The sequence below is a fragment of the Myxocyprinus asiaticus genome, chromosome 29 (assembly GCF_019703515.2).
Source record: "Myxocyprinus asiaticus isolate MX2 ecotype Aquarium Trade chromosome 29, UBuf_Myxa_2, whole genome shotgun sequence".
NCBI classification, from domain to species: Eukaryota; Metazoa; Chordata; class Actinopteri; order Cypriniformes; family Catostomidae; genus Myxocyprinus; species Myxocyprinus asiaticus.
The window spans coordinates 26,355,100-26,381,333 of record NC_059372.1 but is presented as its reverse complement, the minus strand read 5'-3'; the positions used below and the strand labels follow the sequence as shown (position 1 = coordinate 26,381,333).

At 40.8% G+C, this 26,234-nt stretch overlaps 1 protein-coding gene across 3 annotated transcripts in view; it reads right to left on the bottom strand.

Annotated features, from left to right (window-relative positions):
- Nucleotides 1–26,234, bottom strand: part of lamb2l (laminin, beta 2-like) — a 91,755-nt gene that overhangs the window by 18,081 nt on the left and 47,440 nt on the right. For all 3 annotated transcript variants that reach the window (XM_051661354.1, XM_051661355.1, XM_051661356.1), the window contains exons 3-19: nucleotides 22,832–23,001; nucleotides 18,825–18,960; nucleotides 17,732–17,805; nucleotides 17,369–17,557; nucleotides 16,873–16,936; nucleotides 16,533–16,735; nucleotides 16,308–16,428; nucleotides 16,007–16,195; nucleotides 15,076–15,255; nucleotides 14,854–14,966; nucleotides 14,304–14,383; nucleotides 12,384–12,540; nucleotides 5,170–5,310; nucleotides 4,915–5,076; nucleotides 4,569–4,690; nucleotides 786–906; nucleotides 397–589 (exon numbers count right to left, since the gene is read on the bottom strand). In XM_051661354.1, the coding sequence (XP_051517314.1) occupies nucleotides 397–589; nucleotides 786–906; nucleotides 4,569–4,690; nucleotides 4,915–5,076; nucleotides 5,170–5,310; nucleotides 12,384–12,540; nucleotides 14,304–14,383; nucleotides 14,854–14,966; nucleotides 15,076–15,255; nucleotides 16,007–16,195; nucleotides 16,308–16,428; nucleotides 16,533–16,735; nucleotides 16,873–16,936; nucleotides 17,369–17,557; nucleotides 17,732–17,805; nucleotides 18,825–18,960; nucleotides 22,832–23,001 (2,415 nt within the window). The remainder of the gene's footprint in view (nucleotides 1–396; nucleotides 590–785; nucleotides 907–4,568; nucleotides 4,691–4,914; nucleotides 5,077–5,169; nucleotides 5,311–12,383; nucleotides 12,541–14,303; nucleotides 14,384–14,853; nucleotides 14,967–15,075; nucleotides 15,256–16,006; nucleotides 16,196–16,307; nucleotides 16,429–16,532; nucleotides 16,736–16,872; nucleotides 16,937–17,368; nucleotides 17,558–17,731; nucleotides 17,806–18,824; nucleotides 18,961–22,831; nucleotides 23,002–26,234) is intronic.

Genomic DNA, 26,234 nt, shown 5'->3' with positions numbered 1-26,234 from the left:
TTTATGTCATGTGATTTAATGCATACAGTATGTAGCTATATGTATATGAGGTTACCACACAGTTTGACCAAAGAATTTTCATGAAATTTCCAGTCGTTCGTAATTACTGGATAGGGATTTTTTAAAATTTGAGATTGCACGCACAATGAGCAATTTCAAGATGATAAAATATTTTAGAGCTGAACATAACTAGGAAAATATACAGTATATTTCCATGACTTATCTGTGATTTTTAAAGATTTTTTTAATTTCCATGATTTTTCCAGGCCTGAAATTCACAATATTAAAATTATATTCCCTGATATTTCTGTATATAATTTCTGTTGTTTTAGAAAGAGTTTTTACCACCTTCAAGATTAACACTTGACCTTTGACCCCTGTCACTGTGTGACTCACCCAGGGCACCGTTGTGTATGATTGCTGAGATGCTGCAGATGAGTGTTGTGCACAACTCGGCCAGTGCAGGCATTGGTATGGTCATGAAAGAATCTAAACACATGTACAACTCCATCTCAAGGCGCCTACGCTCGTCTGGGGCATCTTTACTCTGGAAACCAGGGAGCTCTTCATACTTTGGTATCAGCACAAGCTGTGAGGAGAGAGAGAGAGAGAGAGAGAGATAGAGAGAGAGAAAAAAATTTGACATCATTATAACAACAGAAGTATAGTCATATGAATCTTCACCACAATAAACACACCAGAGGGCAGTGCTAGCATTAATGTTTTTCTTACTGTATCATATAATTGTGTATAAACTGATAATGGTAATTGGAGAAAATGCTTACTGAGTCTATGAGGATGAAGGCGGTGAGATGTCGGTGAGAGACACCATGACGCTGGAAACGGATAGACAGCACATAGTGGTTGTTTGGCTCAAAACAGAAGGGCCTTGGCATTTGAATATACCTGTTAAGAGTTACATACAATTAGGAAAATGATACACTAACATTTCTAAACAATCTAGTGTTGTTCATTTCTTTTGATCTGTCTCTGCAAATTAAACACATAATATTTAAACACACTCATAATATTTAGATTAGTGTAAACACTTTGGCCCTGTACCATTTAAAAACAGTGTTATAAAAACATTGCTACATATTGGCTCAAAAAATGGTGTGATTTTGTGTTAAGACAATTTATTGCTGAACAGTTGCAGAAGGTTGAGTGTTCACGGGAAACCGGTTTGAAAACATTATTTTAGTAATTATGTTTGGTGACAATATCAGTGCACAATTTACACACTTCACCTTTGAACTTTTACATTAGGCCCCTCTGCCTTTTTGAATATTTGGTTACATCCTTTAACATCAGCACAAGTGAAATGGCTTTGTAATCAGACGAGGTTTGTAGGGTGAATTTTACATGGATTTTTTTTAATGAGTAAAACATACTTCCCTAACCTACAACTATAGCATAAACCTAACCAATATTGTCCTAAAAGATAAACGAGCAAAAACAAACAAAAAAGACATCCTTAACCTAAACCAACACCTAAACCTAACCGATAGTGTTTTAACAGTGCTCACCCACGATTATCGCCTATTCTGAGATGTCTACCTGTGTTTGCCAATCACAATTAATCTCTTTTGTTGTTGATGTTCTTATCCAATCACAATCCTTGATCATCTAGAATCTCCACAATTGCTTCGACAGTGAACCTAGTAGTAGTCTATAATAACGGATTCTTTACTAAATGAGTAAAAGAAAATATCTCATTAGGGCCCAGAATGGATTAATCAACACCGAAAAGAGCAATTCAATGCAAAACTACTGGAAATCTCATCTATATTTCTCTCAAATCAATGGGAGTCAGCTGTGAGCACCAGTACTGGGGAAGGTAGCAGTACCAGCATGGCCAGAGCTATTGCTAACTTGGGTGCAGATTTGCTAACTAACCCGACGCCAGACAGAGACCCCGAAGCTGAAAGCAGATCTCACCGTCCGGCAGATGACAGCAGCACTGAAAATATTACAGATGAGGTAACAGATACACGTTATCCAACAGATAGAGCGAACTTCCCAGTTGATGTAACTGATCCTAATGTGAAAAGGACCATACTTAACAAGGGACCATTTAAACCAGAGGGGCCTTATCCCAGGGACAAACATAGCAGATGCTTTTCGAAGGAGTTTTATTACAAACGTTCTAAGATGGGTAAGGTTCCATGGAATGGCTGTGTTATTCGCCATATATGGACCGTGCCTATTGTGAGCTGTGTTGGCTTTTTGCAGACAGGAGGTGTCCATCCCACCATCCATCCTGGACTGTAGGAATTAATGATTGGCAGGGCCTTTTGGGCAAAATAAAGAAACACGAATCTTCACGTGCTCATCTAGCAGCTTGCGTAATGTATGATACATGGAAAAACGACCTAACAGTTGATGCTCTACCTGACAGCGAATACAAGAGTCAGGTTAATTTTTGGACTCAGATGCTAACAAGAATCACTGACATTAGCCTCGTGTAATCTAGCATTCAGAGGACATAATGAAAAACTGGGTGACCCAAACAACGGGAACTTTTTGACAGTAATTGAATAAATGATCTGGTGTTGTGAAAGTTACTGGATAAAAAAAGTCACGTCAGTTATTTAAGTCCAGCAATTCAGAATTAATTGATTATGTTGTTGTCTCAGAAGGTGCATGACCAAATTGTGTCTGGTATAAAGGAGGCCGAATTTTATTAAATCATAATGGACACTACTCAGGATGTCAATAAAATGTATCAACTCAGTCAAGTTTTCAGATATGTTACCGTTTGCAAAGATGAAAATGATAATCCAGTTGGCATTCATGTCTGTGAGAGTTTTCTCTGATTCCAGAATATAACCGATCAAACTGCAGAGGGTCTTCAAACAAAGTTGAAACAAAGTAAGGGACTGTCACTTGAGTGCCATGAGTGGGATTTATTTTGGGGTGCAGAAACATATCCAAAACCTGGAGCCCAATGCTGTATACACACATTGTGCAGTGCATAATTTGAATTTGGTGTTGAATGATGCTTGTCATCAAAGAGTTCTATGACGTGGTTCAGAGACTTTATGTTTTCTTCAGCCAAAGCATCAAAAGGTGGGAAATGTTGGAAAATCAGCTTTCAAAGCCAACACTGAAAAGACTTTGTCCCACGCGATGGGCGTCAAGGCACAATGCTCTCTACGCACATACGTTTTCGTTATGCTGACATCTTACGGGCACTGACCAAAATCGCTTTACATTCCAAAAAAGCAGAAGAACATACAGAGGCGACAGGGCTTGTCAAATCACTGCAAACGTTCGAGTTCGAATGTTGACTGTGATTCAGGAGAAAATTTTGAAGTCTGTCAATGTAGTTTTGCATATATTGCAGAACAAAGATGTGGACCTTCTTCAAGCAGCAACCTTAATGGAAAATACTTGCAACACCGTATCACTGCTAAGGGATCAGTTTGAGGACATCAAAATCACCGCACAAGGCCTTGCTGCATCCTTGGGTATCAGCGGTCATTCCACTCAAAAACGTGCACGACTTATAAAGCGCCACTTTGATGAACTCAGAGAGGATCAGCATCTCACAGACCCCAAGAAAAATGTCAAAGTAGGTGTTTTTTATGCTTGCATTGATACAGCTGTTTCTCAGCTGAAACGTCGTTTCAAAGGTTTGGATACAACAGTCAGACGATTCCACTTTTTACGTCTGAGTGAACTCCTGCATGCAACTGATAATTTGTTGCATGCATTTGCTGAAACACTTGCAATGACATTTCCTCCAATTTTCCATCACAATTGCTTTCGTTTCGAAGTGCCCTGCGGTCAGAAATAAAAGCAATTGAAACAGGGTCAATTAAAGATCTGACCGAGCTGCTGCTCCTGAAGCATGCATCTATTCTTCCAAGTGTCACAGATGTGGCTAATGCTCTGAAGCTTTTTCTAACTATCCCTGTCATGGTGGCAATTCTAGAGAGGTCTTTTTCTAAACTAAAACAAATAAAAACCTGCTTGAGAAGCACAATGAGCCAGGACAGACTTTCTGGACTTGCAGTTCTCAGCATCGAAAGCAAGTGCGCACGTCAAATGGACATAACAGACATTGTGAAGGAGTTTGCGCAGAAAATTCTAGGAGAAAAGGATGTTTTTAAAGGTAAGATGCTTTATTTCACTCCTTCATAAGATGCAATGAAACAAACTAACTTGTTGTAAAACATTGTAATTAACAAGTTTTATCCATGTGTAAAAGTCTGTCAAATTAATTCATATATATATATACAGAAAGCCTCCTCTCTTGTGGCTGGGCCACCGCCGTTTGTGCTACGCCACTGAATTAGAGTCAGATTACAATGGCACCTAAAGACTCTGCCATGCAGGAAAATGATCAAAACAAGTTCAATGGAACTAGGTTTCTCATGAAGTAAAGCAAGGCTAAACAAGGTTAAAAATAGCAATTTTCTAGAATTGCTAAATTATGCATGATGTGCTTACACAGAAATATGAATATAGGCATGCATCCAAAAACAAAGCATTCACGATACATCAGATAAGCACAAAGGCAAGCACGGACACACACAGACATGAACTCACAAAAATGCTATTACCTCCTGTGATGGGGCATTGTGACTGTGTACATCTGCTCTGTGGGTAGCATGTTTCCACAGCGGAGACTCATGGGCAGTTTCAGAGATGTGACACTCACTAAAGCCTCCCAGTCTTCTGTAGACTGCATATTAACAAGACCATGCATTAATAGCATTCCACAATGAACACTGGACATGTATAACCAAAAGACCGTCTTAAACCAGCCTGAATTTCCATGGTAGTCCAGAATGGTTTATTCTGGATGTTGTTGTTTTGGTGCAGGTCTACCTGGTAGGCCAGCACAGCCTTTCAAAGTCTTGCTGGTTAAGCAAGTTAAGAAGCCTGGTGGGGACACTTTTCACACACCTCTGGCTCAAATCGGATCATGATGTCATATTCCAGGGCGTAAGGAATGTTACTGATTGTAAACTCAAGGCCAGCACCGTCTTTAACCCGAGCAAAGCCAGGTCCAGTCCACGTGACCATCTGACCTGGCTGTCTCTCTCTGTGCACTGTGCTCACGCTGGGCTGAAAAACATGCGCACAGATTCATATCAATTTAAATACAGCTGCATGGTGTAAGGTAAGGAGAAACAGCAGAGTGTGAGTGAGAAGACTCACAGTTTGCTGCAACTGTTGGATGCGTCTCAGTGCTGCCCTCTGCTGCTGGGCGGTGGCAATGCGCCGGTGACGCCGGTGTCTTCTCAGCTGGTTGTTGAGATGTTGCACACAGTCGGTCTCAGCTTGAGGCCTTGGCTTGCCCTAATAAACAAGTACACAGGCTATATATTGTATTCACATTCATTAAAATACTTTTGTTTCTGTTGTATAACCTGTAGGGTGTATTCGGAATAGCGTACTACCACATTACTTGTGCAATTATTGCAGAGTATTCAGTATGTATACTGTGCACTGTATGTAGATTTTCTGTATGCATGAAATACTTGACCTACTATGTTGGATATCATATGCCAAAATGCAATGCGCTTGACTTGACCTATTTCAAATGACGATTGAACCAGAACAATATTTAACATCACTTTCTTGACCCATTATTTCTTCTGATGGCTAAAAGTTACACAAAATTGGATCAAAAATGCAAACAGTAAACAGTATACTGCACACTAAGCAGTCTGCTAATATTCCATTTTGAACATATCTTAAGCATTTTTCTCTTTTAAACTACAGTGTGAAAGATGAAGACAATTTTACACCCATTCTGAAACCAGTGAGTGAGGTGTTAGACAGTGAGAGAGTGTATTTGTATATGTGGGAACAGTGCTGGGTAGTAGCAGATTACATGTAATCTTGATTACATAATCTTGTAATTAGATTCAATTAAATTTTCAAATAATCAATCAAATTACTGTTACTTTTTTATGGAATAAAAAAAGGATTTTTTTTTATCACATGATTACATATTAATCAGGCAACTGCAGTAAATTGTTCATAATTTATTGATCCCTCTATTTCTTCTTTTATTTTATTTTTTAATATTTTAAGTCTTTGAGTGTTTTCATAAGGGGGAGGAGGATTGTGGAATTGCATACACAGACCTGATATGAGCCATCAACCAGGTGTTAGAAAGTTAGTTCCCTATCTGTCACTCACTCGACGTTGTGTCGATGTAGTGACACTAGGGGTCACTCTTGGGAGCCCAAGACACCTCTGGTCTTTGATAAAAGGCCAATGAAAATTGATTCATTCATTCAGATTTTCTTCGGAGCCGAACGGTCATGCTCATTGAGCTGAATACTATTGTTCATTCACCTCTGCTGGATCTGATGGCGCATTTCAGCGGCTTCTCCCTCCTCTGCACTGGTGCACTGCAGAGAACGCCCCTGGGCGCTTCGGCAGAAAAACTAGAGAGTATATTTTCTGAAAGAGCTTTTTCCCCTCTAAAAGAGTATATATTTCTCTAAAAGAGCGGCACACACGGAACGTCTTTTTAAAGATGTGTCTTTTTAAAGATGCCTTTCCGATTGTGTGTTATTCCTGGTTGCGGTTGTTATCTCTCAACTTTGGATGGTCATGATCGCTGTCTTTCGTGTCTGGGCGTGACCCACACAGAGGCAGCATTTGTGGATGGTTCATGTTCTCACTGCGAGAACATGACCATGGCAACATTGTGGTCGCGGCTTGCTTTCGTAAGAAAGCAAGCCACCCCAGCGGCTCCCTGCCTCGGTCCTTCTACCTACGGGTATGAGGCCAGCGCGGCTAGCACTGGGGGTGATTTGGGGACCTCTAATGGGATCGTCTCCACCGGGTATCCCCCCGTGGACCTCCCATTCCCCAGCACGCTCGTCTGCCCAAATCGGGCTTCCGGATGAGTTCGCCGGCTCATCTCATGGTGAGTCTGGCTTCTTGTTCGGAGCCCACGAAGATGATGAGCTCTCGAGCGCAGCATCAGAGAGTGGGCTTGTCCAGTCGGATGCAGAAGCCTCAGCTGGGCTTCCCCCTTCGGGGACGATTGCCCAGTCACAGGCCGATGCCGAAATGATGGACATGCTTTCCCGGGCGGCCGCGAGCGTCGGGTTAGAGTGGAACCCTCCGCTCTCCCCTGAACCCTCGCAGCTTGATGATTGGTTTCTGGGCTTGCGGCGCCGCTCAAAGCAGCCACGTCCCACTCCAGTGCCATTCTTCCCGGAAGTGCACGAGGAGCTGACGAAGTCATGCGAGGCACCTTTTACTGCCGGCCCCGATTCCGCAGTTCCCCCGCTCTCACTACCCTCGGTGGTGGGGCGGCCAGGGGCTATACGGCGATTCCCCTGGTGGATAAGGTGCTCGTGGTGCACCTATGCCCGCAGAGCACCGCCACCTAGCGTGGACGCCCTAAGCTCCCGTCCAAGCCCTGTAGGCTCACGTCGTCCCTGACGGCTAAAGCCTACAGTGCTGCTGGACAAGCCGCCTCTGCCCTGCATGCCATGGCTCTCCTGCCGGTCCACCAAGCCAAGGTGCTGAAAGAACTGCATGAGGGTAGTTCCACCCCAGATTTGATGCAGGAACTGCGCTCGGCAACCGACCTCACTCTCCGAGCGATGAAGGTCACGGCGCGGTCTCTCGGGCGGACGATGGCCACACTAGTGGTCCAGGAGCGCCACCTTTGGCTCAAACTGGTCGAGATGGGCGAGGCCGACAAGACATGGTTCCTTGCTGCCCCCATTTCCCAGGCGGGCCTATTCGGCGGAGATTGCTACCCTCCTACGGAAGGACGTGATAGAACCTGTCCCTCCAGCTGAGCTGAAGAAAGGGTTTTACAGCCCCTACTTCATCGTACCGGAAAAAGGTGGTGGGTTGCGGACAATCTTGGACCTGTGAGTACTGAACCGGGCTTTACACAGACTCCCATTCAAGATGCTGATGCAAAAACGCATTCTGGTGAGCGTCCGGCATCAAGATTGATTCACGGCGGTAGACCTGAAGGATGCGTACTTCCACGTCTCGATCCTTCCTCGACGCAGACCCTTCCTGCGGTTTGCATTCGAGGGTCAGGCGTATCAGTACAAAGTCCTGCCTTTCGGCCTGTCCCTGTCTCCTCGCGTCTTTACGAAGATCGCAGAGGCTGCCCTTGCCCCGTTAAGGGAGGTGGGTATTCACCCAGACGTGGTTCTCGGACCTCACGCTCCTCGCGACAGCTCCCCCCTGGCGAATTCCCCTGAGGAAGGACCTTCTTTCTCAGGGACGAGGCACCCTCTGGCACCTGCGCCCAGACCTCTGAAATCTCCATATCTGGCCCCTGGACAGGATACCCGCGGTGGTAGGCATGACCACTCAGGCTAGGGCCCCCTCTATGAGGCAACTGCCTTTAAGTGGCGTCTGTTTGCTAAGTGGTGTTCTTCCCGACGCGAAGACCCCCGGAGATGTGCAGTTGGATCAGTGCTTTCTTTCCTACAGGAGAGGTTGGAAGGGAGGCTGTCCCCTTCCACCTTGAAGGTGTACATTGCCACCATAGCAACACACCACGACGCAGTCGACGGTAAGTCCTTAGAGAAGCATGACCTGATCATCAGATTCCTAAGAGGCGCCAGGAGGCTGAATCCCTCCAGACCGCACCTCGTTCCCTCATGGGACCTCTCTGTAGTTCTTCAGGGTCTACAGAGAGCCCCCTTTGAGCCTTTGCAGTCAGCCAAGCTTAAGGCACTCTCCTTGAAGACTGCCCTCCTGACTGCGCTCACTTCCATCAAGAGGGTAGGTGACCTGCAAGCGTTCTCTGTCAGTGAAATGTGCCTGGAGTTCGGTCCGGGTTACTCTCATGTGATCCTGAGACCCCGACCGGGCTCTGTGCCCAAGGTCCCCACTACACCTTTTAGGGACCAGCTGGTGAACCTGCAAGCACTGCGCCAGGAGGAGGCAGGCCCAGCCCTGTCGTTGCTGTGTCCGGTGCGTGCTTTATGCATCTATTTGGATCGCATGCAGAGCTTTAGAATCTCTGAGCAGCTCTTTGTCTGCTTTGGTGCACAGCGGAAAGGAAGCGCTGTCTCCAAGCAGAGGATCGCCCACTGGCTCATTGACGCCATAACTACGGCATATCTCGCCCAGGACATGCCGCCCCCGGTAGGGCTATGAGCCCATTCTACCAGAGGTGTAGCAGCTTCCTGGGCCCTGGCCAGAGGTGCCTCTCTAACAGACATTTGCAGAGCAGCGAGCTGGGCAACACCCAACACCTTTGCAAGGTTCTACAACCTCCGGGTGGAACCGGTTTCGTCCCAGGTAGTGGCACGCAACACAAGCGGATAAGCCCAGGATTGCTGGCCGGGTGTATCGCTTACACATAGCGCCTTCCACCTCCCTTGGAGCTGAAGACGTGCGCCATTAATTCCCAGTAGTGTTCACAAACTTTGTTCCCTGGTTGACTTCCTCTGAGCCCTGTGGCAGTCAAGTTTTCGGAGAGACTCGCTGCCGGCCCAGTACACGTGCTAAGAGTCCTGTTCTGGGGTAGGTGCTCCGCATGTGGTGGTTCCCTGTAAGGCTAACCCCATGCGATATATATCTTCCACTAGTTCGTTTCCCTGTTGGCAAACTGCGTCTTCCTAGGGCAGAGCCCCTCTGCCCCAGTCTCCATGTTTGTAGTAACTCCTCCCCCGTTGGGTAGGATCTACCTTGAAGACTCTCCACATGGTCGGAAAGACCATGTGATGTATTCTTCCACTTAAATATCCCCCACTTTCTTTGGGCAAGGTGTGGTCTCCACGGTGTCTTCCCCTTGGGAGGGACACCCCCCGACTAGTCCTGGCGGCCCAGTCGGATAATCCCCCTTCTTTTTTAGGGAATGGATAAAGAGAAGGGGAAAAGAGGCCACGACTGGGTTAAGCCTGTCTCTATCATTTGGGTAGTCGACTTGTCCCCAAAGGGCCGTTTGACACTCATAACTATGTTGGGGGAGGTTACGTGTCGACCTGGTGTGCTGGCTATGAGGCACACAGTAGTCTGCCCACCACACACCGCCAGTTCACGTAACACAATTCAGCCAATTGTGGCGTTTCTTATAGGGACCCCTAGTGTCACTACATCGACACCATGTAGAGTGAGTGACAGATAGGGAACATCATGGTTACTTGTATAACCTCCGTTCCCTGATGGAGGGAACGAGACATTGTGTCCCTCCTGCCACAATGCTGAACTACCCGCTGAAATGGCCGGACCTTATCTCGGCTCCTCAGCATAAAACCTGAATGAGTGGTTGCATACCAGCTCCTTTTATACCCGTATGTCCAGGGGAGTTGCATGCAAATACCACTCGCCAATATTCACTGGCCTTTTATCAAAGACCAGAGGTGTCTCGGGCTCCCAAGAGTGACCCCTAGTGTCACTACATCGACACAACGTCTCGTTCCCTCCATCAGGGAATGGAGGTTACACAAGTAACCATGACATTTTAATTTCGCAAATTGCTTCACAAAAATACTTTTTAGACTACTTTTTTTATTTGTGAAGTTGATTCACAAATATAACTGGTCTTACCACACATGGGTGATGTTTGTAATGCCAAAATTGCTGGAGTAAAAACATTTTAAGTGTCTTTTTTATTTCATTCAGAAACAGTCAAATAGTGAGTTAAACATATCATATTAATTCTCTTTTGATCCATTAAGTAAGTCAAAATGGTACTACTCAAATGCATGTGACATCAAATAAACAAGAATTAGGTCAAAAGTCATCGAAAAGCAATCATATTAAAAATGTAATCCAAGGTGTTATGTAATTTGTAATCAGTTCTAGATTACAATTCAGAAGGAATCTACCCAGCACTGTGTGTGAATTGGAAGAAGGCTGGTGGAGAGAAAGTGAGAGACTGTGTGAAACAGACAGTGCTTGTGTGTGTATGTGTGTGGCAGGCATTAATAACTCTGTCTGACAGGATGGCATCTTTTCTGCTGTCTGATCTTATTCTGGGTCACATCAGCCATGGACCTGTGGAACATCCTGCATTTTATATGCATTTTTGTGTGTGCTCCAGTGCGTCTACGCAACCAACATTGTCTGTTTGCATTCCAGCACAGTGTACAGTGGATAAAACTCAACAAAAACAGATTAAGCAGATGACTGCTTTCAAACCATCCTAAACAACACCCTCAAACCCTCAGCCAAACTGACACAATCTTAAAGGGATAGTTCACCCCAAAATGAATATTCTCTCATCATTTACTCACCCTCGTGCCATCCCAGATGTGAATGACTTTCTTTCTTTTGCTGAACACAAATTAAGATTTTAAGAAGAAAATCTCTGAATAGCTCTGTAGGTCCTTTTAGTGCAAGTGAATGTTGGCCAGAAATCTGAAGGTATAAAAAGCATATAAAGGCAGCATATATATAAACCATAAGACTCCAGTGGATAAATCTATGTCTTCAGAAGCGATATGATAGGTGTGGGTAAGAAACAGATCAATATGTAAGTCCTTTTTCACTTTAAATCTCCACGTTCACTTGAAGATTTATAGTAATAAATGACATAAATATTGATCTGTTTCTTACACACACCTATCATTTTGCTATTGAAAATATGGATTTAATCACTGGAGTCTTATGGTTTATTTATATGCTGCCTTTATATGCTTTTTGTACCTTCAGATTTCTGGCCAACATTCACTTGCACTAAAAGGACCTACAGAGCTATTCAGAGATTTTCTTCTTAAAATCTTTGTTTTTGTTCTGCAGAAGAAAGTAAGTCATACACATCTGGGATGGCATGAGGGTGAGTAAATGATGAGAACATTTTCATTTTGGTTGAACTAACACTTTAAGACAGATGTACTACAGGAATATCCCACAGCACTTCAACCAAAGCCATCCCCAAACCCCAGGGTGTCACAGAGTTAAAACCAGTGTCAAGCCTGTAATCCAATGGTTACAACACCGTGTTTTGGTATACCTGTCTTTGTCTGTGTGTGTGTAGGTGATATGGCGATATGACTGTCTCAGATAAGCAGGCTACTGCGATTGTTTTGTGTCACGCAGAGCAGAGCATCATGGGAAGGGAAAAGTACCTCAGGTTTCAACTCACTTGAACAGAACTCACATGAATGTACACTGAGCAATGTGGCTGTACATTTTACACATACTAGTTTTAAAACAAGACATTAGGGGCTAACAAAGACAATTCAACTAAAAAATAAGAGAATTCTTTCACACTACTGTCTTTCTCTCTAGCTATGCCTGAGCCTGTTTCCATGGCCCATTATACCAGCATCACCTCAAATAGCAAAACACAGACTTATTCATAACAACTGAAAGATTTATGGCACTGCCTTGATAATATGACATGAACTCTAAAAGTTTAGTCTCCCAAAATCAGGGGATTTTAGGAAGTTGATCTTGTGTATTTGAGCTTTACTCACTGGAAGAGAGGGATCATCTGGGGAGTGCCCTATGGCTCCCTCCGCCTCATATTTGTAATAATCCAGTGAAGCACAGAAATACCCAGGCTGCACTTCAGAACACTGCCGACCAATCAGGTGAGGTCGACAGTCACACTGACCGTTGTCCATCATGCATCTGAGAGTGACGATCAAATAGAAACAGAGATCAGGAATAGTTGTGAAATAAACCACACCAACACTATCTCCAACATCAAGACCTTAAAGGGATAGTTCACTCAAAAATGAAAATTATGTCATTTATTATCCTCATTATCATTTATCATTTATTCACGTTCCTGTTATTCACATTCATACACCTACGACTTTCTTCTGTTGAACACAAACAAAGACATTTTAAAGAGTGTACTGTTTGTTTGCAGCTTTTTTTGCATATACTGAAAGTGAATGGTGACAGAGAAAATTTTGCCTAAAATCTCCATTTGTGTTCCACAGAAGAAAGAAAGTCATTAGGGTTTGAGACTAAATGAAGGTGAGTAAATAATGATGGAAATTAAATTTTTTAATGAACTATCCCTTTAAAGAAGGGGTGTCGAAGACACAGACTGCAGGCCGAATTACGCACAGTGTTCGATACTTGTACATACTGTACTGTCTGTACAGTATATGCAAATTCACGCTTTTCATGTGAAATTGGATCGCGGGTAACACAACTGTCTCAGTTCATTTTCACACTTTCAGGTTTGTGCTCACGGCAATGATGAAAAGATGATAGATACAAGGAAATATTAGTAGAGGAAATAAATAAGTGAATTTCTCAATTGTTTCCAAGTCTCACTTAAAAAATAGATAGGCTTTTGATACATTAACACTGATTCAATTTTGTGGAAGTATTACTCTGTTAATAATGAGCCATAAAGTTTTTTTGGCCTATTTTTGTTAGTATCTGCTATTAGATGGCTTACTGCAACTTAAAAGTTCACCCAAATATGCAAATTGTCTCATTATTTACTCAGCCTTATGCCATCCCAGATGTGTACTACTTTCTTTCTTCTGCAGAACACAAATTATGATTTTTAGAACAATATCTCAGCTCTGTAAGTCAATTCAATGCAAGTGAATGGTGACCAAAACTTTGAAGTTCCAAAAATCACATAAAGGCAGCATAAAAGTAATCCATATAACTCTAGTGGTTTAATCCATGTCTTCTGAAGTGATATGATCAGTTTTGGGTGAGAACAGACCAACATGTAACTCCTTTTTCACTATAAATCTTGACACCAGAAGTCTCCTTGGCGATCATGATTTCAAGCTCGATTACACTTCCTAGCACCATCTACAGCTCTGCACATGCGTCAAGCACTAGGAAGTTCAATCGAGCTTGAAATAATGATCACCAAGGAGACTGCAATAGCAAGATTACATAAACCTACAGAGCTGAGATATTCTCCTTAAAATCTTTGTTTGTGTTCAGCAGAAGATAGAAAGTCATACACAACTGGGAGGCATGAAAGTGAGTAAATGAAGAGAGAATTTTCATTTCAAGTTATCCAGCCAAGAGCAGTGAGTGGTTTTCTCACTGAAATATTTGTCAATATTTTTGTTTGATGAATATGTATTTACAAATGTATATTGTATATAGGCACATCTAATGTAAAGGCATCTGGCATCTACTAGTAAGTTCCATGTGCAACCTAAAATGAGTTTGACACCCGTGCCTTAAAGAGCTGTTTTCATAATGAAATCAGTTGATGTTCAGTCCTTTGAATTGCTTATCGAAATTCTAGAGTTTTTACTTCAGTACCAAGCTGAATCATATCACAGAACAATACAGCAATTTAATCTTAGCATAGCAAAGTATCACACAGATACCTAACATTTCCTAATTGCTAATCAATGGTAAATACACTCAATAGATGCAAACACATGTCAGTGACTCACCTGTTGCTGGTTGATCCTCCAAAGTCACAGTCACAGGGTCTGCAGCCAGCCAGGTCATTACTGAGTCCCCAGTGTTCAGGCTGGACACATAAACAAAAATGAGCGTCTGACATTATAACAGAGAATGCTTCATATCTGTATAATACTTCTATAAAAATTATATATATATATATATATATATATATATATATATATATGTAATAATTTATATATATATTTATATATATATATATATATATATATATATATATATATATATATACTGTATATATATATATATATATATATATATATATATATATATATATATATATATATATATATATATTTTTTTTTTTTTTTTTTTTTTTTTTTTCTTAGGACTCAGAAATGGAATTTGGAATTGTTTAAATCCGAATTTTGTATTTTCAAATTTAGAACAGATACTGCACAGAATTTTTCAGACGAAATTTGAATTGAACTCGAATTCTGTATTTTGCATTTTCAATTTTATATGTATGCATATATATTTTTTTAATGAATTTTTTTTAAAGAGAGAATTAACTCTTACTAGGCACTGATTGCAGTAGCGTCCTGTTACATATCTCTTGCAGTAGCAGTCACCACTGATCTGATCACATGGGGCCCCCAGCATAGTGATGCCCCGGGGGTCACAGTTACATGCTGCCAATGACACATTTACAGAATAAATGTCACACATATAGTAAATGCTTCCAAGGCATATTCACACACACTCTCTTTCTAGCACACAAACACACACACACACACTTACGTTGGCATCCCAGTGGGTTGTTTAAGCTGAGTCCATAGTGTCCCTCTTTGCAGTAGTCACAGCGCTGACCTTTGACATTCTTCTTACAGCGACACTGACCGGCAATCATACCCAGATCCAGATCAGTTTGACTGTCACACACTCCTCCCTCTAGAGAGCCCACCGGGTCACAGTCACAGGCTGTACACACAGAGAAAACACACAGGAAGAATGAGAGAGGTTTATAGCAATAATAAGGTGGGAGAGAACAAGTTTTACTCACTAACCCAACCTAATCAGGTGCTAAATGCTTTGAAATAGTGCTGCATCATGTGTATTTGGATAAGACATTATCATTCTTTTCAGCAAAAACACTTTCTTTGTAAAAACTCTGGGCAGCACAATTAATGTTGCACTTTCAATGGAATTTTATTGAAAGAAAACAAGTTCAATTTTTTTTAACTGATTGTGGTAATTGATCGTTAATTCATTAAACAATGATCAAATAATAGAGTTCTAACCGAGCATATATCCAGATGCAAGGTATAGTCATGTGCACTTTCTGCATTTTACAGAGCTGATTCAAGTGCTGTACAGTCCCATTAAAGTGTACCAATTTTCATTAGTCTGCTGCATCCTCCACAGCATAGCACTTAAGACTGGAAATTACACTGTGCAAACTGCATTCAACATTTTTGTGTTGTTACCTGATTTACATAATTTTGCATAATTTATTTAATTTATATCAGGTGCTAAAACAATGCAGACAGTGCATTCAAATACACAATGCTATCAGATGGCGCAAAAAATTTGTAGTGAATTCCCACATGAAACTTTGACACTCTTGTCACCTTGCAGAAGGAAAAAACCTAAGGTGGTTCTGTTCAATCTGAAAGCATTAGAATTTTACTAAAAAAGATAATGAACAGCAGATAGCAGCTGGCTAACTTACGGATACATGCTGTCGGGTCTCTGATATCTCTAGCTGGATCCTGGTAGTAGTAGGGTTTGCAGGTCTCACAGTTGTGGCCCATCGTGTTGTGGAGACAGTTGTCACACACACCTCCACTGACATTCCCCGTAGCCAGATATACAGCCATGTCAAAATGACACAGGTTGGAGTGACCATTACAGTTACATTCTGGGAAAAAGTCACAAATCAACATCATTTGTTATTTAGATTTAAGTTATAGCATTCTTTTCTTGAATTTCTATGAAGTATAAATGTGTGTGTGTATTTGTGTGTATCTTACCCTTGCAGGTATGTGCATTATCAGTCTCGGCAGGTCTCCAGGGTGCATCATGGTAGAAATCTCTACAATGCTCACAGTTTAATCCCACTGTGTTGTGCTTACACACACAACGACCATGAATCTGTCCAAACAAAAGCAAAGATGATCCATTATCCATAATCATGACAACTATCAATTGAAGTTCATATTTAAATTCCATATTTCCATGAGACTGATTATACCCACCATGCCAGAACCTCGGGTGGTCACCCCTGGCACTGGTGCACACTCAGATGCATGGCCATAACAGAAGCAGCTCCCACGCACAACCAGCTCATACAGTGCATAGTAATATTTCTGCAGCACATCAGGACGACGATCAAGCAGGTTATCACCCAGAGTGTGCAGCTTGGTGAAGTTTATCCGAAGGTTAGTGATCCGCAACAAATCTGAGGATAGATCATTAGTACACTTAATGGCTGCATAATGACTGATGGCAACTTTACTGTACTTTGAATGCTGTATCTGTGTTAACATGTTCTGCTGTGTCTATTATAATATGACTGTTATGCAGTACTGCACTAACCTTGAATTTCAAGACTGTATGGGTCTTCGACATGAATTGCAGGATCAAGAACTTTGTAAATGACCTAAGACAAACAAAACAATATGATCTTACAGTATTAGTGAGATTAGAAGTGAAAATTGCATTGCAAGAGTAACAGTAAAGAATACATACATACGAAAATTAGGGATGTGCACAAGTTATCGACTAATCAAGTACTCATTCTGCACCAACAAATCGACTATTAAAAATACCAATCGAAAATTGAAAATTGATTTTCTTTTTCGCACTTGCTTGCCATACATTTTTTCCAAAATAAGTTTGTTGAAGTTAACTTTGAAATGTTGAAACGTTGACCTTGGTGATGTTTGTGAATACATTTTTTTTTTTTTTTTTTTTAACTTACATTTTTAATAACAAGTAATCAGTTACTTGTTTTTTGTGGGCTAGAGTACTCGAATACAAAATTACTCGATAATGCCCATCCATATTGAAAATAACCTCAGCACACACTCGCCTCTCCCTCAGTAGACGGCTCAATATCAGAGTACCGCTCCTCACAGATGACCTCATCAATAAATTGAAGAGAGTGGGCAGGAACTGTGGGAAAAGTCTTGGTGCAATTGTAGGCAAAGTAGCGATACGGCCTCCACGTACGGCCAAAATCAGAAGAACGCTCAATCAGCATAGCAGCAGGCCTAAATGTCTGTGCAGATGCAAGCAGAGTAAGGCAAAAGTCTTTGTGAAGTCTGGATAACAGTTTAAATAATCTGGTTAAAAGTAAGGAAGACTGGTTTCAGTTATGCTGATGTACACTTGAATATAATGTTATCAAATTTCTGTTGTGCCGTACAAGTTGAAACATATTCACATACAGTACCTTAAACTTCATGATGAGATGGGTAAAGTGGAATTCTGCTTCAAGATTCAGTCTAATACTGACATTTTCCTCTCCTGCAAACAAATGAAATAAAGTGTTAGCAGAAATATGTACTCTAAGTATTCAATTAAACTCATACACATACTGTATGCATACAGAGTGGCCCCAAACAGTATTTGGACACTTAAGCCACAGTAGCTATGTTTCCATCTAAGTTGCTAAATTAATTTATGCGAAAAAAAATAATAAGGCAAAAACAATGTGCGAATAAAGCCGTGTTTCCATCCCATGTGTTCAAAAGAACAAATTTGTTACTTCCGGAGAAATTATAGCCACTGTGAATCTTTTATTAATAAAATACTTGTGGTTTAGAGCACACAGACCAAACACTGTAAAGAACTTGTCTCATGTCTGGGAGGGACAACGTGTCACACAGTTCTGGGAGTACTATGTGTGTGCATTCCTCCTTCCTTATGTCTTTGCCATGCAGATCTAGATGTGCATCTTGTATTCCTAATAAATTCAATAGGAGCTTATTAGGTAAATATGTTTCCATCATAGTTTATGCGCATTTCATCTGATTGAATTTAAAAAAATTCTCCACCTCAAGTGAGCGTATACGTTTTTTTATGTGCATATTAGAGATTTTATTTGCAACTTGGTGTTTCCATCCAGCAATTTTTATGCAATATCCCAAAATTTGCATAAAACTACGTGGATGGAAGCCCAGCTAGTTACAAATATTTGAATGTCATTGCACTACTTTAAAAAAGTTTTAAAAGACAAGAGGTTTGTAAAGTTTTAAATAATAAAACACTACATAAACTATTTTAAATTAAGACACAAAAAGTATTTGGGCACTTTCTAATTGCCAAATACTAGCTGAACTTGTCCATAGCTAATGTAATGAACTACACCTGTGGTTACTCTGATAAGACACCTCTGTGAATGACCTTGACACCAGTTGGTTTAAAGTTATTGCAAATATGGTGGAGAAAAGTGTCCAAATACTTTCTGGGGCCACTGTATACCAAAACACGCACATGCACACACACGCACACACACACACACACACACACACACACACACACACCATTTACAGATTGCCACCATGTGAGTTCTGCTCTGCTGTCTCTCTGGTAGATGACATTCTCCACTGGATGGCTGTTTCTGCGGTGATAGGGGTCATATGACTCCTGCGAGTTACATATAAAGCACTTATCTGACTCCTAAATAAAGAGAGAGAGAGAGAGAGAGAGAGAGAGAGCAGAAAAAATGCCAGAACATTTATTAACAGCAGCACATTCTGACTGGAGTCGATCTGGATCTTTAAGGACTTCAAGACTCCATGAAATGGCTTGACAAGCATAGTTTTCTGTTTTCTGTCATGCTTTGTAATAGTATTTTCTATTGAAACAGGAAGTCCGTGCAGGACATACTGAAATTGGCTTTTCCACTTTTTTTAATAGCCAATGGACTTTAGTTACATCATAGTAATGAACATGATTTAATACTATCTGGTCGATTGCAGGAGGAGGGACATTCTCATTATAGAGAGCATTTGATTGGAAAAAAATGTGTAGTGCAATACGAGTCATCAATACTTTAGGTTTGTTTTCTGGATGAGAAAGACTGACAGTTTTAAATGTGTATCTCTGTTAAAAGTGATTTTTTTACAACACTAGCATATAAAAGAAAACACACAAAAAGCCACAAAACTCTAATTTTGATTTAATGGGTTCTTTAAACTCTCTTGGCTGGTGGCTTAAGCAGCTGCCAAAGTGATACAAAAATTCTGGGTCACAGCCTGGGCAAAATGTTGCCTCAAAATGGGGGGCAAGTTCCAAGCCAACCTGAAAGCAGAGAAAAGGGGAATGGGACTCCTGAAACCAGGTCAGAACTTGAGAGTTAGCAGGGGAGAACACCAGAGCACTTTGACTAAGCTGGGTAGTTGTCATGGGCAACAACATCTCCAGTAGTGGCCTGGCTAAAAAAATTGAGACACATGTGTTTCTTCAGCACTCTTTAAAAGGTCATGGCAAAGACCAGAGAAGTACCCCAGTATCTATTTCTGATCTTCACCACCTCTAAAATATTGTGTCTACAGACTGGTCACGCACTCATAGACACAAACAAACTGAGGAAGTTTGAGTGCGGGTTGCCAACAATAGGATAAACAGAGATCAGCCCACTTTAAGGATTATGAACTACAGGAATGCTACGCTGGGGCTCTACAAAAAACGAATTTCTAATTCCTCTACTACAACTTGGCCTATTCACACCAAATTTGTGATGAATTTGTGAGATGAACTGCCGATGAAAGGTCTATACACATCGAGACTGAAGCAAATAAAATGAAAAACAATTTCACCCCTGTACTATTTTGGTGTATGGATCTTAAAGCACTCAGCTGTCACTGCATGAGATTAATATATTTAGTGCAGTTAAAGGGTTAGTTCACCTAAAAATGAAAATTCTCTCATGATTTACCTACCTTTAAAGCATCCCAGATGTGTATGACTTTCCTTCTTCAGCAGAACCGAAGTAAGGAGATATTTATAAGCACATTTCAGCACTGTATATCCATACAATGCAAGTTTATCCATACTATCAGGCTGCTGGCTGTTTCTCGGGCCAAAAGGCATATTTAGACAGCATAACAGTAATCCACACGACTCCAGTCGATCAATGAATGTCTTCTGAAGCAAATCAAAAGGTTTGTGTAAAAAATAAATAGATCATTAAAACTTTATTAACTTAAAAAAATTACTTCCTGCCAGCAGTCGACGCATCAGTAACATAAGGACAATGGTGCGTTCACGTGAGTCGGAAGCGTGTGCTTTGTATACTACAAAGGATCAAATGTCACGCGAGAATTAGGTCATTTCAAACAGCAATCCAGCGCTGGCCAGAAGTAACAATTTAAAATTTAAAATGTTTTAATTATCAATTTGTTTCTTACACCAACCTATCGATTTGCTTCAGAAGACATTAATTGATCGACTGGAGTCGTGTGGATTACTTTTATGCTGCCTAAATATGCTTTTTGGAGCATCAAATAGCCAGCAGCCTGATGGCACCTGTTTATTGCACTCTCTGGACAAACAGAGCTGAATTGTGCTTATAAAAATCTTCACTTCGGCTCTGCTGAAGAAGAAAAGTCATACACATCTGGGATGCTTTAAAGGTAGGTAAATCATGAGAGAATTTTCAGTTTTGGGTGAACTATTCCTTTAAGGCATTTATTTACCTAATTTGGTATAACTGTTTCATTGTTCTTTCCTTGTTTTGATTCATTTTCAGGGATATAGTGTTTTTGAGCGAGTAAGATGAGTAAAGAGCGCAGTTGCATTCGTCCCGTGTCTTCTATCTTCATATTTATGCTTGTATTTTGCAACGAGTATATTCCAAACGAACCTTTGAACCCAGCTTCTCTTTCTTTTTTTATGTCTGAACAATATAACACAAGGTACAGTGATGTAAATACACGTGGATTCATGTACATTAAGTACAAGTAGTTTAAAAGAAGACAGCCTCATGATATTTTCATTATTTAAGGGTTGCCTGTGCTTAATGAGAAAAAGAGCAGAGTTACAGGAATACCTTATGTGTTATTTTATCCTTGAAATAAAAATAGCAGTGAACCGAATTCTGCAGACATGCTACTGACAAATAAGTTGACAGACGGCTGACAGGTAACACCTGCTCTCCATGTCTATGATGTATGGTGCCTCCAGGCAGTTTAACAGGGTCTATGTCAATTTTATGCTCCTTAAATGCCGGATGCAATTTGTTTAAAACTAAGAGAGCACTAAGTACTTTGAACATTCATAGACCTACAAACATCAAACATAATGCCGTCAATGAAAGTACATTTTATGAGGGCTGAAAGAAGTGCTTTACACACCTGAAGGGAAAAAAGGAGGGGTTGTGTTTCAGGATAAAAAAGAGAAAGCAAACAGGGGTAGATGTAAAAAATGAATACAAGATCTTTTAAATCACACACATATTGAACAGAGAAGCCCTTAATTCATGGCCGCAGAAATACAGGGAGGGATTTTACTGCAGAGACAGAGGAGTGGCACACTAAGGAAAACGTGCAACACGTGAAGCTGGCTGTAATTGATCAAGTGTGGAGTATGTGAATGTGTTTGTGTGTTTAGATAGAGGGAAAATCAGTAACAATGATAAACTGATGAATGCCAAGTTTCCATGAGATGAGTCTGAGTTTAACTCATGTAGTTTTAGTTTGGGGACAAAATTGTGTGTGCAAATGTATCTATAACGCATAAAAAAAATTAAGTTATGTGCTAAAGCAGGTTGCGTGAGCGAGCACATCTATCTTCGTATGACAAATAATATCCATCAGCATAGGCTGAAGGACAAGGCCATACATGCAGGGGCAAAGAGCACCAATGATAACTGACAATATTTTTTACAAAGCAAGAGATCATTGCATGAATTTCATGTTGATTGTATATAAAAGAGAAAGAATGTAGAAGGGTGCAGAAAAGATTTTCCTTTAATTATCTGTTTTATTTTACCTGCAAACACAAATGTTAATTTTTCTGTTTTGTTTTTAGAGATGTAACAGTTCAAATTTCTCACAGTTTGGTTTGCATGGTTTTTTGGTCACAGTTTCAGTTTCAGGGGCTTCTCCATCTGTGGCTAATCCACATGCCATTTTCAATTGTTTCACACCGAATTGTGCATATTGTGAGGACACTGACATAAACAAACTAACTCTAACAGTTAGTTGGACAGGTAGTCTCCAACATAAAGGAGACACACATTAGACACATGTCCATTGGTGGTGATAGCAGAGTTTGTCTTTGGAAGAAATGGCAACAAAACTACATCCGGTAAGAAACCTAATTACATTTTTACACTGAAACCTGTTTGAGTCAAAAGATTAGAGTCTCTATTTTCATCCGATATGCATTTTTAAAATTGTAGCGATTTATCGCGAAACGCCAAATTGTGACTCTTGATGTGTGATTTTTAATGTACGGTCACAGCTACGGTGGATCTTTAATGAAAACAGCATGGAAGGGTTAAATGAGTAAACTGGATGAGATTATTTAATTATGTTGGGCATACCTGTAGATGACTGACAATGCAGTACTGCTCAGGTCCTTCCAGGCCACAGGTGGAGGTGGCAGTCAGGTTGATAGCTCGGCCAATCAGAAGGTTCCCTGTCGCCGGGTAGCAGCTGCCTTCCATGCAGCCGTGTGGAGCTGAGGGGATGTCCTGAGCAACAACTGGAAGAACTTGACAGAACACACACAGGAAGTAGAAGGAAAGAAGGGAAGAAGTCATTCTGTTTCTGAAATTCTATTTCTAAGGAAGGGGTGAATGCAATTGAACCTATCCGCTTCAAGATACAAAAGTCAAACAAATCCACGTTTCAGTCTTTTCTAACACATAACACCACACATCAGAGACAATGATTGGTAGAGGCACGACGTACAGCACAGCTTCTGTTTGATGACCTCATGCAGCTTCTGGTCCTGCCCAGGCAGCAGTCTCAAAGAGAGAGTGTTTAGTTTCCCATTGAGTTGGGAAAATAACTGGCTTTGTTCCACATGGTTACCTCTGCAAAGGCAGAGCTCAAAATACACAGCTTTTGGCTTTCAAAATCCACACAGTTCATAATGGGGTTACCTGACATGGTGAGATACAGATGTGTGGGAGGTCTTGTGTGGCAAACATGCTGTTGAGACTCTGGGATTTGTTGGTAAACCACATGACTATAGAGGAGTTTGTGTGGCCTCCATGGTTTATCATCAAGTAGATCAGGGGTTCTCAATTGGAAGGGTCGCGACCCAAAAATGGGTAGCAGCTCTGTTCAGATAAGGTTGCGGACAGCAGTGAAAAAATAATGCTAATTGCAAATGCCAACATGGACAGGTTGCATGACATGCCCTTATCCTCAAAAACTATTAACAAAACTATGCAAAGTTAAAGATATATTCAGACTACATAACTATAAATACAAGTTTACTTGCAACAAGGATATAAATTGCTTGTGGTGCTGACCAAAATGTGTTTTACTGTATATGGTGAATTATTGGCTGTTGAGATCATGAAACAATTGAAATTGAAGAGACATTTACAAACCATTTACAAAATTGTCATATTTAAACTGTTCAGAATTGTTGGCCCTATGCAGTTTATGGTAATATTAATAAACATTAAAGGGATAGTTCACACAAAAATGAAAATTCTCTCATCATTTACCATTCCCTCCTGCCATCCCAGATGTGTATGACTCTTTTTCTTCTACTGAACACAAACAAAGATTTTTAGAAGAATATCTCTGCTCTGTAGATCCATACAATGCAAGTGAATGGTGATCAGGCCTGTGAAGCTCCAAAAAGGAGATAAAGTCAGCATAAAAGTAATGCATCAGACTCCAGTGGTTTAATCAATGTCTTCTGAAGTGATCCAGTCGGTTTTGGGTGAGAACAGACCAAAATGTAACTCCTTTTTCACTGTACATCTTGACATTGCAGTCTATGGGCATGATCATGATTTCAAGCTCAATTACACTTCCTACTGTTGACACATGCACGTATCGCTAGATGGTGCTATAGGAAGTATAATCGAGCTTGAAATTATGATCACCAAGGAGACTACTGTCAAGATGTACAGTGAAAAAGGAGTTTATTTTGGTCTGTTCTCACCCAAAACCAACCTGATCACTTTAGAAGACATTGATTGAAACATTTGAATCTAATGGATTACTTTTATGCTGATTTTATGTCCTTTTATGGAGATTTTGTAATTAAAATTTTTATTGATTCATATGCACATGACAGTGAAAAACTCAACACATATACAAAGAATCAACATTTTACATTTAAACCCCACTAATACAATCCCACCCTGACCCCTATCAAACACCCCTGTGGTCCCACATAACACACACACACAATCCAATATATATATATATATATATATATATATATATATATATATATATATATATATATATATATATATATATAAAATAATAATAAGCACACATGATTAAACTAAACTACACTCTCCACATCCCCTCCCTGAGAGTCCCCCAAAAAAACTAAATATTTGCCCCATTTTTTAACAAATAATCCCTAAACCCCAGCCTTCTACTTACTGCTTCCTCAAATGCATCTACCCTCCCCATTTCCACACACCACTCTGAAAAAGAGGGTGCTCCACTTGACTTTCAACCCCTTAAAATTACTTGCCTGCCGATCATGAGACTGGTCAGAACCCAATTTTTAATGTGATTATCCCCTCATTTCATGACTGCCCCATCACCCAAAATCCCAGAGTCTGGGACAAAGCAAAACCTGAATGTTCAAAACATCACACAAATAACTCCTAACCCTCAACCAAAACACCTGAATCTTAACACCCCCACAAAAGACATGGGTAGTGTTTCCAACTTCTGATTGGCATCGCCAGCAGGTGGGTGTGTCTTTAAGACCAAGCCTATATAATCTAGAGGGGGTCCAATAAAATCTATGTAAAATCTTAAATTGCATAAGGTGAACCCTTGCATCTCTAGATACAGACTTGACATTTTTCAGAATCTTAGTCCACACTCCATCCTCCAATACCAAATTCAAATCTTTTTCCCATACTCTCTTGAGAGAAGTCAAGGCTCCATCCCCCAGACTCTGAATTAGCAGGGAGTAATACACTGATGCCTCATGACCTTTTCCAAAAGCAGCAATCACCTCTCCCAAAGCACCTGCCACTTTAGGGGTGTGTGTGCTACTCCCAAAAACAGTACAGAGCATGTGGCGTAGCTGTAAATACTTATAGAACTGAGATCTGGGAATCCCAAAATGATTAACCAAATTCTCAAAAGATCTCAACACTCCACTTTCATACAGGTCATTGAGTGTAGTAACCTCCCTCACAATCCACTCTGACCAGCAGAAAGGGGACTTGTTGATACATAATTTGGGGTTCAGCCATATGCTTGAGGCAACATTTAAATAAATGTCATAATTAAATACTCTGGCCACTCTTGTCCAAATCACATGCAAATGTGAAATAACGGGGTGTGATTTAACCTCTCCGGTTACTTTGATAGAAAGGCTTTTCAGTGGCAAAATAGGGGCAAGGACTTCCTGTTCAATGGGAAACCAGGGAGGGGCTCTTTCAGGTGGAAGCGATCAATGAGCCAAATGCCTGAGGCCAAATGCTTAATAATAAAACAAAATCTTGGGTAGGCCTAGCCCACCTTTGTCTATCGGCCTATGTAACTTATTAAAATGCAATCTGGGACGTTTACCATTCCAAATGAAGGATTTCGCTATGCTATCAAATTACTTGAAATAAGAGAGGGGGATATCTACAGGGAGAGACTGTAGCAGGTAGTTACATTTTGGAATACAATTCATTTTAATTACATTAACCTTCCCAATCATCGATAAATGTAATGAAGCCCACCTGCCCACATCACTCGAAAACCTTTTTATTAAAGGGTCAGAATTAACACTAA